The sequence below is a fragment of the Haliaeetus leucocephalus genome, unplaced genomic scaffold, assembly GCF_000737465.1.
Source record: "Haliaeetus leucocephalus isolate CR32 unplaced genomic scaffold, Haliaeetus_leucocephalus-4.0 Scaffold545, whole genome shotgun sequence".
NCBI lineage: Eukaryota > Metazoa > Chordata > Aves > Accipitriformes > Accipitridae > Haliaeetus > Haliaeetus leucocephalus.
The window spans coordinates 4,167,906-4,184,945 of NW_010972981.1; the positions used below are offsets into that span (position 1 = coordinate 4,167,906).

A 17,040-nucleotide genomic window follows, 5' to 3' on the forward strand; every position below is an offset into this window, starting at 1 on the left:
CCTTCCAGGACCTAAAGGGGGCCTGCAGGAAAGCTGGGGAGGGACTTTTTACAAGGGCATGTAGTGATAGGACAAGGGGTAATGGCTTTAAACTGAAAGAGGGTAGATTTAGATTAGATATAAGGAAGAAGTTCTTGATTGTGAGGGTGCTGAGGCACTGGAACAGGTTGCCCAGAGAGGCTGTGGATGCCTCATCCCTGGCAGTGTTCAAGGCCAGTTTGGATGGGGCTTTGAGCAACCTGGTCTAGTGGAAACAAGTGCCAGTATGGTTTTGGCCTATCTCAAAGCACTTCAGCCCCTATACAAACAGTGGAGTCAGCAGGATCTTGCTCCTAAAAAAAATCAGAAATGCTGATGCTATTACAGAAACATGTCCTGTGTGGGTGGACCCACCAGAACCCACTAGAGAATGGTGGTTTAATGGGTAACTCCCAATAAACCCTGTGTTGTGGTTTAACCCCAGCCAGCAACTAAGCACCACGCAGCCACTCACTCACTCCCCCCCATCCAGTGGGATGGGGGAGAAAATCAGGAAAAGAAGTAAAACCCACAGGTTGAGATAAGAACGGTTTAATAGAACAGAAAAGAAGAAACTAATAATGATAATGATAACACTAATAAAATCACAACAGTAGTAATAAAAGGATTGGAATGTACAAATGATGCGCAGGGCAATTGCTCACCACCCGCCGACCAACACCCAGCTACTCCCTGAGTGGCGATTCCCCGCCCCCACTTCCCAGTTCCTATATTAGATGGGACGTCCCATGGTATGGAATACACCGTTGGCCAGTTTGGGTCAGGTGCCCTGGCTGGGCATGAGAAGCTGAAAAATCCTTGACTTTAGTCTAAACACTACTGAGCAACAACTGAAAACATCAGTGTTATCAACATTCTTCACATCCTGAACTCAAAACATAGCACTGTACCAGCTACTAGGAAGACAGTTAACTCTATCCCAGCTGAAACCAGGACACCCTGCCATTGCCAAGGTCCTTACAACTAACGTGCAAAAAGACATGGTAGCAAAACCAGGCTTTGTTTCACAATACGTGATTAAAGGTAACTTGCTAACAGGCTATTTCTAAGCGGTTTAAACACATTTCTGAAATACAAATGAAAGTAGGGTTTTATCCCTCACGCTATACACAGAACATTAATAGCAGTTCTTGCAACTTAGTATGAATCATGTTTCATTTCATAATATGTTTGAATATGGAAAAGAGTAGTTGTCATAAAATGAGGGGAAACGGAACAGACACGCTAGCTACATGTGACTGGTACAGTATTTTCAGTAAAGATTTGATATCCTAAAATATTCGAAAACATCATTTACAAGAAAGGTGGACACCTGTTGTACAATACACATGTTCCGCTGCCTTCTGTAGGACATACTTATTTCTCCTAAGCCATTTGCTTTTTGTGATTTATCAGCTCTTTTATTGGATTCTGTCAACTTCTAGATAAAGAACTAATGGTTTGGCATTCCCAAGGCATAATCTCCTCTGTCTAATGTTCAGGGGTTTACTTCAGTGCATAAACTCAATGATCTCTAAGCCAGGATCCAGGACACAGTTTAGATATTGTCTTTATATACATTTACATCCAACCATAAAAGCACAATGGTATTAACAAGGGCAACGAACCTATCTACCTGATAGTTACACAAGGACCATATGACTCTTATGACCTTAAAGAACACAGACTTTCTAATTACAAGTGGGATAGTCACACTCAAAGAAAATAAAATACATAACTCTAGGGGGAAAAAAGCAATAAAATTCTCCTTTTCCATTGCAACTTTTGAGAACTTGTGAGAAGGGCATATTTTAGATATGTCTCCAGTCATGGCCATTCAGAGGAATGTTGCAGCTCCTGATCAAGAAACCAGCAGGGTTTGCCCTATCCTGAGCTGTTGTCTTCCTTCACAAGTTTTCCCTTGGGGCATTAAGCTATACAGTTTTTCTTCTGAATGCAGTGACTTGTTATCCCACCCAAATAGTTTTTGCTAGCTTTGTTTCAATATGTCCTAACAATCACCAGGCTCAGGATCTGCGTGAAATGAATTCCAGATCAAGGTTTCCATCACTAAGCAATCCTAACACCTTTAGTCACATTTCTGTATGATCTGGAAATGGCTGTAAATACTGGAGGAATGAGTCTTTGGGTATAACATTCTATTAAATATGCTTAGCAATCTAGGTGTGTCGAACAAAAGCTTAGGTACCTTTGGAGGTTTTGTCTAACCTGAAAAGATAGGACAATCCATTTCTGATTAATAGAGCACTTCTGAATATCAAAGAATATAGAATCTGGGTGCAATTGGCTAGATATTCAGCAAAGTCCCTGCTGGCAACTTTTGTCAGTGACAGATAGGTTTATTTCAGGCACCTAATCTTGTCAGCTTCATGACTCAAAGCACCACTGTAGATACCTGGTGTATAGGATACACTGTAGATAGTTCTTAACATCTTGTGCAATGTACACAAAATAGAGAAGTGACAAAATAAAGTTCTGAATGGGGTACAAGTAAAAATCTTTTGAACTTAACACTATAGGATATCATATGTAAGAAAAGAAATTAAGTCCAGTAAAATCCACACTATCCTGTGAGGCCCCTCTACTACTGTCAAGAAATATCCAGCCACACTGTGGATCTTCAGAGAAAATAATTAGAATGATTTCCTGATCACTTATCATCCAGATTATTCATTACCAATACTACTATCATACTTTTTGCCATATCTACACCAATATCAAAGTTCATGAGAATAAAACCTTTCTGAGGCATTCAGCTGTTTCCATAAGTTTCTCTATTAATCCCCTTTAAAAATGTCAGGTAGACCATTTAAATAATATCAAACTTGCCTTGCAATTCTTTCTTTTAAACTGCAGCGTTTAATGAGTTGTTGCCTACTATGGCAGATGAGATTTGCCAGAACAAAGTAAGGTTATACTAATGTCACTGACTGCAAAGTATTGATCTTAGTATTTACGCAGATTTGTGGAATACAAATATATCAATTGTGTATCAATTAAAATTACACTGATTAGATAGTTCATAATGGGAAAGAAAAATCGCATGTTCATATATTCAACTCTCTTTGTGCCAACACATTATCTTTATCCCATTAAAGAGCGTTATGCCATCTGTACCATCTGTGATACCAGCTGGTACATTGGTCCAAAAATATCTCTTCAGTTATAGTATACTGATTAGGTTTTAGTATAGAATCAATTGTAGCTTAACTGAATTATAAAAATAAATTGGTATTATATTTTTTCTAATTCCTGTGATTTGATTTTGGTAATGAAAATTCAAAAACTTCCTGTTCTTTTCCTAAGATTTGGAGATTTCATAATTTGCTTCACATAAAATGAAGTAAATAAAGAGTTAAAGTGAGGATATGGGTTAAATAAGTTAGGTATTGCGACCTTGTTCAAAATGAGACATTAACCATTTCTAGCAAAAATCAAATAAGGAGCTCTTTTTCCCCCACATTCTCCAAAACAAATATGGCATACATTAAAATGTAACTTTACAAAGCCAACAGATGGGTGATATTTTGTTTTCCTACATAAAGATTTATCTTACTCAGTATAGAGTTATTTTTATAAAGCAAATTGAATTAAATTCCTGCCACGATGAAACTTATGGCAAGATTCTCATTCATTTCAGCAAGCCAAGATTTAACACAATTAACTGAAAAGTGTACATCCTTCTGTACCCCTCACACCTTTCACATTTTGTATCTTAGGGCCTGATCCTTTGATCAATCGCATTGCCCCGACTTTTAAGCAGAACTACAGGCCAAGATCTGAGTTTTATGCTATAAATCCTTCACACTCGGAAATTTTGCTATATATATTAACTACATAGGAAGTATACATCAGAAGAACTGTACTGTGATCATTAATACTAACAGCATTAGTTCAGCTGCTTTCTACATATGCATTACGGTGCAACCTTTTAATGACACGACCAAGTGCTATAGTTTGAACAGGAGTTTCTTTTGATAAGTTAATTTAATTCATGGATATTACCTGTTTACCAAATTCAAAACTTCACTCTTTCCACATTTTGTGCCCCCATAATTTACTTATCAAGCATTATTTAAAATCTGAGCTGAAAATACAATTTTCTATGATGTTCATCACTACAGTGTCTGAGTGCTTCACAAACTTTACTATATTTATATTCACAACATCCCTGTGAGATGAGAGGGTATTATTATATCTACTTTATGCAGAACAGAAGCACAGTAAGATTAAGATCAAAGGTATTGACTAATTTGGGCACTTGGTAGGAAACTCAAGGAAGCTCATTTTCACAATGCTTAATACACAGCCTTTCATATATGTTCAAAGCCAAGTTAGAAATGCTGCAAGTGCTCAATATTCTGCAAATCAAAGCACAAGGATTCACTCAGAAAACAAGAAACACACAGTGTCAGTCCCTAAAGTTTATCTTAACTTGACTCCTCTAACATCACATAGGAACACTGTGGCAGAAGAAATCCAGTTCTCCAGTATAAATTAACCATATGGACCTCTTTTCTTTTCTGTATCCTGTTTTGTTGACTACTTTGTGAACTGTTCAGTCAACAGCTAAGGAATTGCACTGTTGTCTTCCTTACAAGCATTTCTATAAATCTTTTCATCACTTCAGAGTTTCCATTCTGTTTACTAAAAAGTAGAGGGTTTTTTGGTTTCAGGCAAAATTGACAGCTAAGAAACGGATAGCTGCAGTAGGTTATTGTGCCCCCATATAATTCAAAGCTAGAGGGAGATGGAATAATTTCTGGGTTTACAGACATTTTCTCACAGCAGAAAATATTGAGATTCAGAAACACGAGGATCAGTTTTAAGGTATTGTAGGGACATACTGCGATGTTTTCCCTCCTCCTTCTAAGTTTGATTTTTCTCATTGGTCATTTTTCATCTCAGTTGCATCAGAAGTGGTATGAACTAAGGGAATTAGTTAAAGCAGTCAAACTATGACAGCTTGGGAAGGCAGCTCTTGTCAACTGAAGGGTCTTAAGTTAAAAAATTTTACATCTCAACCAGCAAAGATAAATACAAACCTGTGCAAAGATAAACATAGAGACATTTATAACAGCTCAGCTGATAGATGCTACACTCAAAAGCCGTAGTATTTTTATGGTTTTAAATATACATATACATGAGGTATAACAAGGAAGTCAGATGAAGTGATGCTAGTTATAGTCAGAGGAACTTGGTGATGTGAATTGACAGGGGTTTAAATACTATGTATTCTTGCTGTCAGTCACTCTTGCTGCAACATTCAAGACAACCTTAACCTATGCATCTGCTTAGGGCAGAAATAGGTAATGAAACCAGCTTCGCATTTCTGTTGCCCTAGACATTGTGTTCTTGTGTTTTCAGAAATACGGGGGTTTTTACTGTTGGGAATGATGACCCCAGCTCACCCAAGTATCTTGCTTTTGCACTCACAGGGCCAAAGAGATCACAAATTAAATGATGTATTAGAAAAGGATTTTTAGTATTATAGGTATTAAACTTTTTCAATTTGTTCACCTATTATAATTCTTCTTTTCCCAGCCTGTATAACAAAGAAATCAGTTTGGCCTCAGAGGTGGAAGGTTACGGAGAACAGTACAAAAAGTGCTTAGGTAGCTCAGTATTTCCAGCATCATTTTCTGTGACATATGTGAAATCAAGTATGCCTTCTGCTTTGCTACACAGTGCAGGTTTGTTGGCATTTGGTTGAGGTAATCCGCAAAATTCAGTTGCAGTGTTGCCACATATGACTAATACAGTCATTGTGCCCACTAAACATTTAGATGGCTCAGTAAAGAACTCCAGCTTCTTATGGACTTTTTCTTAGTCTCTTGCACACAGAAAGGATGAATAAGAAAATTAAAGAATAACTGAGAACACATCTCCTTGCCAAGAAGATAATGCTACTCGAAGGAACAGCAGGGAGGACCCAGCAGGATGGCATCATTGCAGCAATGAAGAGCACGAAGTCCGCCCACTTACCCCTTTTGGGCTGAAAGGAGGGCAAATCTATCCTGTCAGAACTGTTGCCTGCCAGAAGAACCGTCAAGACCACACTGCAGACTCCAATGGAAACAAGCACGCAAGAAAGGTGCTCCCCAGCAGCAATAAGTTAAATGGTGAAAAAAAAGGCAAACAAAGAAACATGTAATTTTGTTGTTCTAGTCATTCTGGTTTATTTGTTTCTTACTGTTTTTCCCTCCCTTCTTCTGCCCTAACTTTCCACTTCTAAAATATGTTGGTTTTCCTTTTAATTTGATCTTTGGTGAAAAGTTATCCAGTCATAATGCTTCACCATGCCAAAAAATAAAAAAAAGGAAAAAAGCTGGCTTTGCATACTTTAAAGAAGCTGTTTCTGACAGTTTACTTGATCTGCAGTAGAAGTGCTCCTTCTAGTTGCAGGATTTTTTCCAGGGACAGATGCTTGCAAACACGGTTTGCAGTGCTATACTGCACTAATATTCAGTACACTTCAGTAAACAAAATGCAGATATCGTTAACCACCACAACAAATTCAGTTCTTTATGGGCCATACCATTTATAAAAAGACATTCAGAGCTATCATTTAATCTGGAACACTCTCAATATATTTAGCCATTTAAATTGCTGGAATAATGCCCAGATGGAAAGTGGCAAGATATTTAAAGATTGATTCCATTTTCTAAGTATGCCATGAATATAAAAGTCCTTCCACTTAATCTAATACACTTCTTTGGCCTATTAGTTTTTGATTGATAGAATGTTTTGAAATAAAAAAGCAGCAGTTGGCAGACACAGCAGAAATCAAAGACACTGTGAGTACAGAGACTAAATAGAAGTATATATTGGTTTCATAAAGGATATATCTGAGTTTCCCAAAAGTGGTGATCCTCTACATTTATTATATTCCAAACCTTTGATTGTTAGAATTGGATTTTTAAGTAACAGGTTTTCAATAAATTAGCAACTGTGGTTGGTTTGTTTTTTTTTTAATGAGGCACTGACCTTTGTACAACAATGAAGGAAAATTTTGGGAAACAAAATTAGACATTAGATTTTCAAATGGAGGGTCAGAACTTCACAGTTTGCTTTCATGTTCAGGGCATGTAGTTTTTATATTGTATTGCAATGGATCATTTTTAAATATCTACATGGTATTGAAGCAGTAACTCCAATTCTACTAGAGAAATAAGGAGAATTAGGGAAACAATTATATTTCTGATATAACTAGCTGATTAAAGAGCAGTTAATCAGCTATTCCTTTTATTCTTTGGCCAAATTCAAGAAGATGCTAGGATTGTTTTTCCTAACAGTTTAAACTGATTGAAGAATAAGGTGATCATTGGTAAGTAGGATTAATGATCTCAATGGAAAAATAAAATTTCATTATGCAGAGTCCAGAGTGACATCCCTGGAAAGGTTTCAGTCAGCCTGATGGTTCCTCATGCTTTTTATATGAAAAGAAAACACATGTTCACTATGATTAATCAAAAACTAAATGGTTAATAAAAAGGGTCTATTCAAAGCTCTTAATTACGGCTAGTTTAAAACTGTGCACTGTCTCTTAGGAAGCTTATGCCAACACTGGTCAGTAGGCAAAGAAAGAGAAGAGAAGCAAAGAGCAAAAAAAGCTTGGGTGTTCAACATGCTCTTCTGTAAATGTAGAATTTTTAGGCAGCAATCTGGCATGAGTTAATGCTTCATCCTCCAATATCATGTCCCTCCTAGTAACTGCAATGCTGGGATTACAAAGGTGGCAATTGCGGGAGACCATAAAAATCCATTCTGACAAGAAGGAAACAAACCTCCAAGAGAAAAGGAGAAACACACCTTGTTGTGTAATTATTATATAGCTAGGGAAGCATAAAGCAGAAACTCCATAAAGTCATACACTCATTTTTTCTGGGCCGTGTTCTCAGGGGTTAACTGTGGAGCATATTTAATCCTTTGAATGTCAAACCCCGAGGAAATCTAATTCCCATGAAATATCCTTCTCCTTACAAGCACATTCACTCTAAGGAGAACTGACTTCATAATCTGCACTTTGCAACTTGCTATCTTTGTATTAAGCATCTTTAAAAACTCAGTTATGGATAATACTTTTATAGGCACGAATAACTGTTTCAAGAGCTTTGAAGATGCAGGGATGAATTCTCCCCAGACTGTAAACTAGTGGTTATTGCAAGATTTGTGCAATTTTATTTTTACATTTGGAAATGTTTAAAAACCTTATATGTACAGAGTAAAGCAGCAAGGTCTTTTGTCATGTCTGTGGTCTCTAAGTATTAATTCTAAAATTTTAAGTAGCATTAAAAGCTTCAGAAGATATATGTTCATATTTTTTTTCTAAGAGAAATATAGGAGAATGATTATTAAACCTTCTTGAGCCAAAAATGATGCTAAATAATTTTATACATGCTTACAAAAGTATGTGTTAGAGCCTCACATTTTCATTAGCTACATGCATTGCTCAATTTAGCAAGTCTGTAAACAAATACACAGTAAAAGCCCTTTCCAAAACATTAATCACTCTGGAATAATTGCTCTGGAATGATTCTAAGTTGTGAGAATCAATGTTTTTCCAATTCCCCTTTTAATGACGTGAAAGTTAACAAACATTCCTGCATAATACACTTTCCTGTTAATTTGTGCCATTAACTATTACTGATACCCTGAAGAGAGTATTAGAAGTCTTATTGAGATTAGATCACTCTGTGCTACAAATTTAAAAGAAAATTACATTCACCAGGGAGAGCCTCTAATTTTATTGCCATAATTTGTCTTTCAGAGTTAGCGTTTGGCAAGAAGGGAACAAACTACAAGGTTCCCCCTTTTGCCAGGTCTCTTAATACAAACTCCTTTGTCTGAGATTATAATCGGTGAATAGGCTTTGGTGGAAACCAAACAAAAAATATTAAAAATAGATAATTTTCCCTTTTTTTCCTTTTCACCATGTTTTATCAGCATTTTTTAAACAATACCTTCATACCTAGTAAATATGTACATCTACATCTCTATTCTAATTTGTAGAACTATTTAGCTAAGAGTAGAGTCCTATATTGGTTTCAGGGAAAAAATCTGAAATAAATAAAAAAGCTTATTACTGCAACACTTTTACAAATAAATGGAATATATCCACATTTTCCATCCAGTTCAGTGACTTGAAAAGATAAGTATATACAATGTATGCAGTATGTGTTCAGAAAGTGAAATTTTTGTAACCTAAAATGGAACATTTGCACAGTGAGCCAGAAAGTATAAGGCACCACAAAACCTTGATGTATTAGAGACGAATAAGAAAACAGTATAATTCCATTGTAATAAAAGAAATACCTAAAGCAATACTAAGCAATGTTCATCTTCTCTGAAAAATGTTATTAAAAGACACAAAGTGAACAAGGTTTTAATCCCATAACTTTTCCTGGGTTTAGTAGCTAGCTTACTTAAGATTAACATGTACACCAAGAGCATTGCCATCAAATTGTAAAACATTTTCATAGATATTTCAAATAGATTTGAATATAAATAAACATTGTTCATTTTGAATTCCCAAGTAAATTTCTTTTCTTGTAGTTTTTACAAAATAAAGATTTCTGTGCTGCCTAAAACCATGAAAGGTTCAATTTTTAAATGGATTTCTGTGTTTGTCTTCAGAGCATAGAATCTCAGATATGTTAATACATGTAATAATAGGCTACAAAGCCTGCTTATTGAGCATTCAGGAAAGATTTCATAGTATATGGTATAATTATTTGCAGGTTGACCATCTAGAATGGAAAGGAGAAGAGGGCCTGGCAAGGGACATGGTCCTTGGTCTCTCTCTCTTTCTCCCACCTTTCCTTCCCTTCCTCCACCTCCCTCTCTCTTTTTCCTTCTCTTATAGGCTTTCAGACTCAAAATAGCAAAGTCATGTGAACTTCAGTTCTATAGGCACATGAGACAAATTTTTCCTAGTGCCCATATGAAGTTCTGTGAAGTCCTCTCATGATGTAAATTTGTAAATTCAATAGAAACCCAACATTGCTCAAAGCATCTGTGAGAAAACTGGGGGAAAAAAATCCTAGGAAAACTACATGAAGTAGTTTGACATGTCATGAAGTAAAAAACGACACATCTGACAGGCCATAAAAATTCAATTATTGGACAAGTTAAGATCTGAACAGTATATCAGCAATCCTTTAAGAGAGGACTGTTAGTGAAGAGTAGCTACTGGGACAAGGGAGTGAACACAGGAGGATATGCTATTCCTGACACTGGATATCTGTTATTTATTGTTGTTGTCTGTCATTTTTATCTACGCCATTTATTTCATGTTCTTCCTGTAGGGAAGGGTAACTAGGACCAGGCAGATTTCAGTAACTGTCACTCCATGCACAAGCAAACAAAAATAAGATGCTTTTGCTTGAGTAATAAAGTTAGGAAACAACTCTTGTCTCCTATTTAGTAGTCATAATAGTTTCTAATTAAAGCAACTGAGGGCTTTAATAGTGGATTACAAACACCGTATGTAATCCTGCTGTCATCTCTGTCTACCTTTCAGGTTGTCTTTACCTCATTGCTTCACTGCTGAATAGAAAAGGGGTACAAACAGGCACACAAGAATTAATGTTGAGAGACATTGGAAGAATGTTTCAGTCCAAAGGATCCATGTTCAATATTAATAAATGTTCCTGTTAATTTTGAACAACTGGGAGGAAAATTTCTTTTCAGGGTCTGAGAAGTGACTGGATTTCAAAGTAACACTCAACATATTTGCATAGGAGAAGAAAAGGCAAATGGACCACAGGGGACAAACTATTATCCTATTCACAAGAAGTCCATATTTAAAAAAACAGTACTGACAAACTCCAGAGGAATTTTTTGAATTATCCAAGGTCTGAGAGTATATGAAGTACCTAGGGAGAGCAGAACATTTAACAAGTTCTCAAATAACTTGGGTTATTTTTTCTTTAAATATTTTGTCAAATGTACTATTTGACAGGGAAATATACACACATTGATTGACAGCTTGGAATTATTCCTAAATTATTCATATCTCAACTCATAAATACGTGGCTTAAGGAAACGCAAACAATGTAAAAAGTTTATAAATAAACAGATAATAATCCATAATATTTTTAGCAGCATGTAATGCAGAGTCAGCAGCACAATTCCTCCAAATTTATCTTTGTGACAGACAACTTGTCCACTTGGTGTCTCTCATTTGCATTTTATAAAATCTGCAGCAGAATGTATATTTATGGCATGGAATGGTCGGGAACAACTCATAACTGCCCTAGGTTAACTGAGTAGGTTGCTGATTTAGTGAGGAAGTACTTCAGGGCTGCTCATTTTTGAAAGTGAAACCCTCCAGTTTTTCAACACGTGCTTTGCACTTGGGTCCAGAGCTTACTGCAGTATCGAGCTCTCACTGTTGTACACCTGGCAATAGTGACAGTCTGTTCCTCTAGCCTTAGTTACAAGATATTTGCTCTGCAAAAATACTGTGTGAGGGAATTAGTCAATTACAGAGCCTTGAGCACTGACTAAAATAGTATCTTTAGTGTGGAATAATTTCCCATTGACAACTATGTTATTCCATTTACTTTTCTTTGAAATACAATAAGGCTCAATGAGGCTTTTTTTTTTTTTTTTAATTCTCTTGTTTTTCCTTTGGAGCAATCACTACTGCATTAAAGGCATGCTGTTTAAATACTGTATGGAAAAGGGTTTAATGTAATTATCTTTCCAGTATGTATGCTATAACATTCTTCTTATTTCAATGAGAGATGTTGAAGTGGGAAGAGCAGGAAGACATCCCCAGTGACAAAACATTCTAAGATTTTATAATACGAGTGAAGATTATTCATTCTGAAAATAGAGTTAAATCACCTAAATACTGCAATAAATCAAATATTTATTTCCCTGCTCCAAATTCATAAATGGAAATTGTCTCTGAAAGTATAATTAATTCTATAAAGTTAAAACATGTTGACAAACTCAGTTTCAAGATCATACAAATAAACTAAAGTATGAAAAAAAAATTGTACAGAAATAATCTCTGTTTTAAAAGAAAGATCAAATATGCATTACTTTACAGTATTTACAGCTACAAACTGTTATAATGGTAGTGAATTACCAAATAATTCAGTATTTAGAGTTTTCATTATTTTTTAAAAATATGAACAAAAACATTTCAGTTGTTTTTTAAGTACTAAACTACAAGCTTTAACTGCCTTATGACTACTTTTATACCACTTTACTAGTATAAGGTAGCTTAAGACAACCAATGGGGAATCCGATTTATGTAAAAGAATACCTAAGTGGGAATAAGCCACCACAACATCATTTGCAAGCCCACCTTCATCCTGCCGATAGACAACAGCAAGTATTGACCAAGTACCTCAGTAGTCAGGTGCTCTGTAGCTACCACAGCACTGTCATGGGTGCTAGGAGGAAGGTTAAATTACAGCAGACTTAACTTATTCCAGAGAATGGATGAGCATCTCCATGGCCAAGCCTAGGGGGTTTCAGAAATGCCCCACTTGTTTAGATGTACGAAATCTTACCTAGCTGTGGCTCAGGAACTCAGTGGGATATGCCATATACAACTTGTGTTACAGATGTCAGCAGACTCTAGTACTGAAGTCCAAGAAAACCTATTTGGCCAGTGAGGTCACCTTGGACAACAGAACAGTGCTGAAGAAAGTATGTCAGGACATCAGTCGTCTTGATCCTGATAAATATTCAAAGGTTCTTGTAAGGGTATCCCTATGGGAACATGCTTTCTATAATTTTGTACTATATAAAGCAAAATTAATAGCTTCATTTTGAGTTAACTATTTGTTCGATTCTGATTTTGTCTCTGTTAGAGTAACCCAGAGTAACTGAGCCTGATTTTACTGTGATTCACATATCTGCTAATTCAATTTACCAAGACAAAATAAATCCTTAATTCTATCATGACTTATTGACTGTTTAAAGACCCTTTCCACAGGTGCAAATTATTAGCCAGTTTAAAGGTACTGAAGAATCAGACCTATTAACTTCAGTACAAGTTGCTTTAGATTCACACACCATTTTTAGAGAGCTGATTCCTTAGGCCTACTGAGATGGCTGATAAATAACCCAATGAAAAAAAAAATTCTAAAATTCCCATGAACAAAAGGACGAAAGTTTTGAAAGGGTTACAGCAAATTCATTCTTGCTTCATTAGCTCCAGTAACAATACAAAAAATAAATGAAAGTGCAGAGAATTACAGGTACAAACTTATACAGTAATCAGAAATCAAACAGTATTCAGCAAACCATAACATGCATGGTGATTAAAGCAGCCATTTGTTGGAAATATTACCCTAAAGCTTTAAAAATGAGTGGCCAAGAATAGCTAAATGATTATGTTTAGATTAAAAAAACATATCAAACACTTGTTTACTTGGATAATACAGGGATAAGGGCAGTTTAAAACCAGAGGTAGGTTGTATTTAATGAGCTCATTGTTTCTAAATGCTGAAACTAAGCTACTAGAGCATATCCTTTAAAGTAAATGTGTAAATAAAATATCAGTCAGGATATGGTGACTTAGTTCTTCATGACAAAACAATGTCACACATTTTCTTCATTCTGTTTGACACAAATTCAATATACTGAGGACCTGGGGTTTTTATTGTCATAAACTGTGTGCAAGGGGATGAAAAATGCTGCCAAAACACAGAAGGATTGTTTGGGGCAGTGTTTCTTGTTTTGTTTTTACATGATGTTGCAAAGTACAAATATGATGGTAAAAGGAGGAATCAGTGCTGAATAAAATCCTTAACTGTGATTATGTTCCTGAGGAAAATAATGTGAAGCAGATTAACCATCACTTGCAGGATGGTTGCCGTTTAATTTATTATTCATAAAAAAGTTAGAATTTCAATGGGTGAGATATTTCACAGCCAACTTCCAATTTAAAAAGAAGCATTTCTTTCAGTATTTATTAATAAATACAGTACATAGCATCATTATGTATAAAAGTGACAGGATGTTACCTTTCTCCATTTCCTCAAAGACAAAGGGATTGATAATGTAATTTCCATGTAAATATACTCTGACAGTGATCAAAAGAGGTTTTACTCATCAAAACAGATTTCTGGGTTGGGCCCTGATAAATTGATATATTTAATTGCTGGGATTTTACATTTATTCATTTATCTTCTGATTGAAGGATTTATTTTTTTCTGCAGACCATGTATTTTGATGTGCTGCAAAATGAATGCTCATGCAGTACAATTATTTATATCACATTATGATAAAACACCTTCAATCAAAGCTGTACCATTTTTAATCTCTTTGCACAATAGACCCAAGACAGCAAAGACTTTTTGTACCTGTAACTTGACTGATGCTAAATTCAGTAATACCACTGTATCAGAATTCTTGGAAAGACAACAATTTCTCCTACACTAAAAATTTCAATAGGAAAGGTACCTTTAGTGCTCAAACTTTTCCAGGCAAAAATTCGCTTTATCAAGCAGCAATTCCTAAGCAATTTCTGGCAGCTTGCAGGCTTCTGATGATACTGTTGCAAATCTTCATTCTCTTCATGTGTTTTCTTCTCAGGGGCTAACACTTCCATCCTAAACAAAAACCTAACCTTTAGTTTTCCTGAAGGATATATACACAACTTAAATCCATAGGCTGGGTGTAAGGAAGATGGGGGGAGAAGGGAGGACATGGACTGGGGATAAAGGGAAAGGCTTTAGGATCTCATTAGCTATTATTCTTAGCTCATACATTCTCAGTATTAATTAACGTAAATGGAATTACTGTATTCATATTCTTTTGAATTATTTATCTGGAACATTAATATATTTGTAAAAAATACAGATGGGGAAAAATATTTTATCTACTATTTTAAAAAACTTTGATTTTACTTAAATGATACAAATTATATAACATCTTTAGATGGTAAATAAATATTTACCTCTTACCTTAGTCGGTTGTTTACGTAAAGGAAATAATGTAATCCTCTATGCATGAACCTATTATCCTTCCTATCTTAGCTTGCCTTACATCAGTGTCATAGAGCAGAGCTGCATTCCTCTAGCTGTTCTTGAAAGACAGCTGCTCTACCCAGAAAAGATGAATAGTTGGGTTTCTGTGCAGCCTTAATGCCACTGTCACTCAAATGCAGAAAAGCAGCTGAGCCACTTAAAGCCAGTTGTACACTTGGGGACCATTTCTCTACACTACCTTCTGATTCACACAGACAGACCAATAAGTTTCTGTATGACATTATTCTTCTTGATAGACTGCCACTTGGAAGGAGTGGGGGGCCATTAGCAACAACCAACACCGACTAGAACGTAACCAAAGCCCTACTCAGGGGCCACAAACCCAAGAAAAGGCACCTACCCAGTGCTCCAGGACTTTCACGCTACTCCAAGGTCACGCAAGAGTCCTAAACAGCATTCCCGTTTGCTCTTCAGTGAGCTCCAGCCTGAGGTGCCAAGGAGATGCCGCTGAGGACAGAACCAAACTGTAATCTGCAGCAGCCCTTTGACGACCAGCCATTGACTGCGCCAGGGGAGCTACTCTAGTTACAAACAATAACTGTGCCCAGACAGGACCAGGACACCAAAGTGGCCACTATTTCACTCCCCTGCTTTTCCCTCATGCTGTGCTCTCACCCACAATCTGAATCTAACAACATTAAACACAATTCGAGCTCTAAAGACAAAAGGTAGGAAAGAGTCAAAGGAAAAAAAAAATGGGCATTGGTCACAGTATACACCAGAGTTTGAGAAACGAAGCTGACTTTTCAATTGTAAACTTACTGCTTCCTAAAGAAAGAAAGCATGATGTAACACATGACCTCACTGCGTGCATTTGCATCAGGAGTTTCTATTGATTATGCAGAACAATCAAGGAACAAGTTTCCATTTCCTGAAATTTATTTTTTAAAAGATACTAGAACTCCAAGGTTTTTTTAATCAGGCAGCTTTCCTTCTAAATGAATTAATCTTATTGCCAACTACATAACTTTGCAAGTTTCATGTATGTGAAATTTCATGCATACATTTGAACCATGGCTTAACTATCTTGCTTTGTGCAAAAAGTTAGACACAAAACCTACCTATAACAACTGGAGACATCTCAGATCTATCAGCACAGGCTAGGACGGAGGTTTTTAAGCACACTAATTCCACCTCTGGAAACAGCCTATCAATCAGCAGTGAATTCTGTTCATAACAGCAGAGAAGCATGGGCCTTAACAACCAATTTTTAGGCAGCCAAAGTAAAGGGGAGCACTTCCATTCAGATTCATATCAAGGGATATATTTCAGGCCCATCGCTATTTAGAATGGAACGCAGCTTGAATTTGCACTGTTGGAACAGTACTTGCTCGTATCAGGCCCTTAGAGCCCCATGGCATGACACAGCATTCCAGTCATGGCTGTATTCCCATCACAAGCCTCTACCAAAGTGAGCTGAATTTCAATCTGGTAACAGAGTTTCTGAAACTTCTGAAACTTCAGCAGAGAAACACCTTCCAGCTTAAGCATATTGCACAGCTCTCTTATATCTTTCAAAGGTGCCATTCTGAGAATAAATATTAGTTTTACATTGGCGTTTTACTGTGCTAAGAAATACATTTTCACCACAGAAGATTCAGTCTGGGTTTCCAGATGACTCCTGGAACAGAATTTTGAGTTGCAAGAGCAAAGCACGAATGTTAGTTATTGCATAGAAATAATAGCTATTTTTAAAAGATAATGCTCTCAACTGGTTCTACATTCCGTCTTCAAATGAAACTAATGTACTGTAGAAATTAGCTCAAATGCTAGCTCTCACAACATATTCTGTCACACCCCTCAGAGTGCCAGTTCAGAGCTCCCTCATCTCAGAGATTCGTTAATCCAAAGGTAGTGTGAATGGGGAAGTAGACACAGGAGCTGAACCAAGCACCCGGGGAAATTATGCCATGATGGGGTAGTAAACAGGAGTGCATACTGCCTAGATGTGGAACAACTGTTCACAGGCAATTGGAGAGGGTTG

The 17,040-nt window shown here is 36.4% G+C and overlaps 1 protein-coding gene across 2 annotated transcripts in view; it reads right to left on the reverse strand.

The window, feature by feature from the left end:
- Window positions 1–17,040, reverse strand: part of KCNIP4 (Kv channel interacting protein 4) — a 459,791-nt gene that overhangs the window by 401,976 nt on the left and 40,775 nt on the right. The window contains exons 1-2 of one of the 2 annotated variants that reach the window (XM_010576842.1): window positions 14,973–15,107; window positions 14,470–14,618 (exon numbers count right to left, since the gene is read on the reverse strand). The exons of the other annotated variant lie outside the window; for it this stretch is intronic. Of the exons in view, the coding sequence (XP_010575144.1) occupies window positions 14,470–14,618; window positions 14,973–15,019 (196 nt within the window). The 5' untranslated portion in view covers window positions 15,020–15,107. Of the gene's footprint in view, window positions 1–14,469; window positions 14,619–14,972; window positions 15,108–17,040 lie in introns of those variants that run through there. 2 annotated transcript variants of the gene reach the window in all.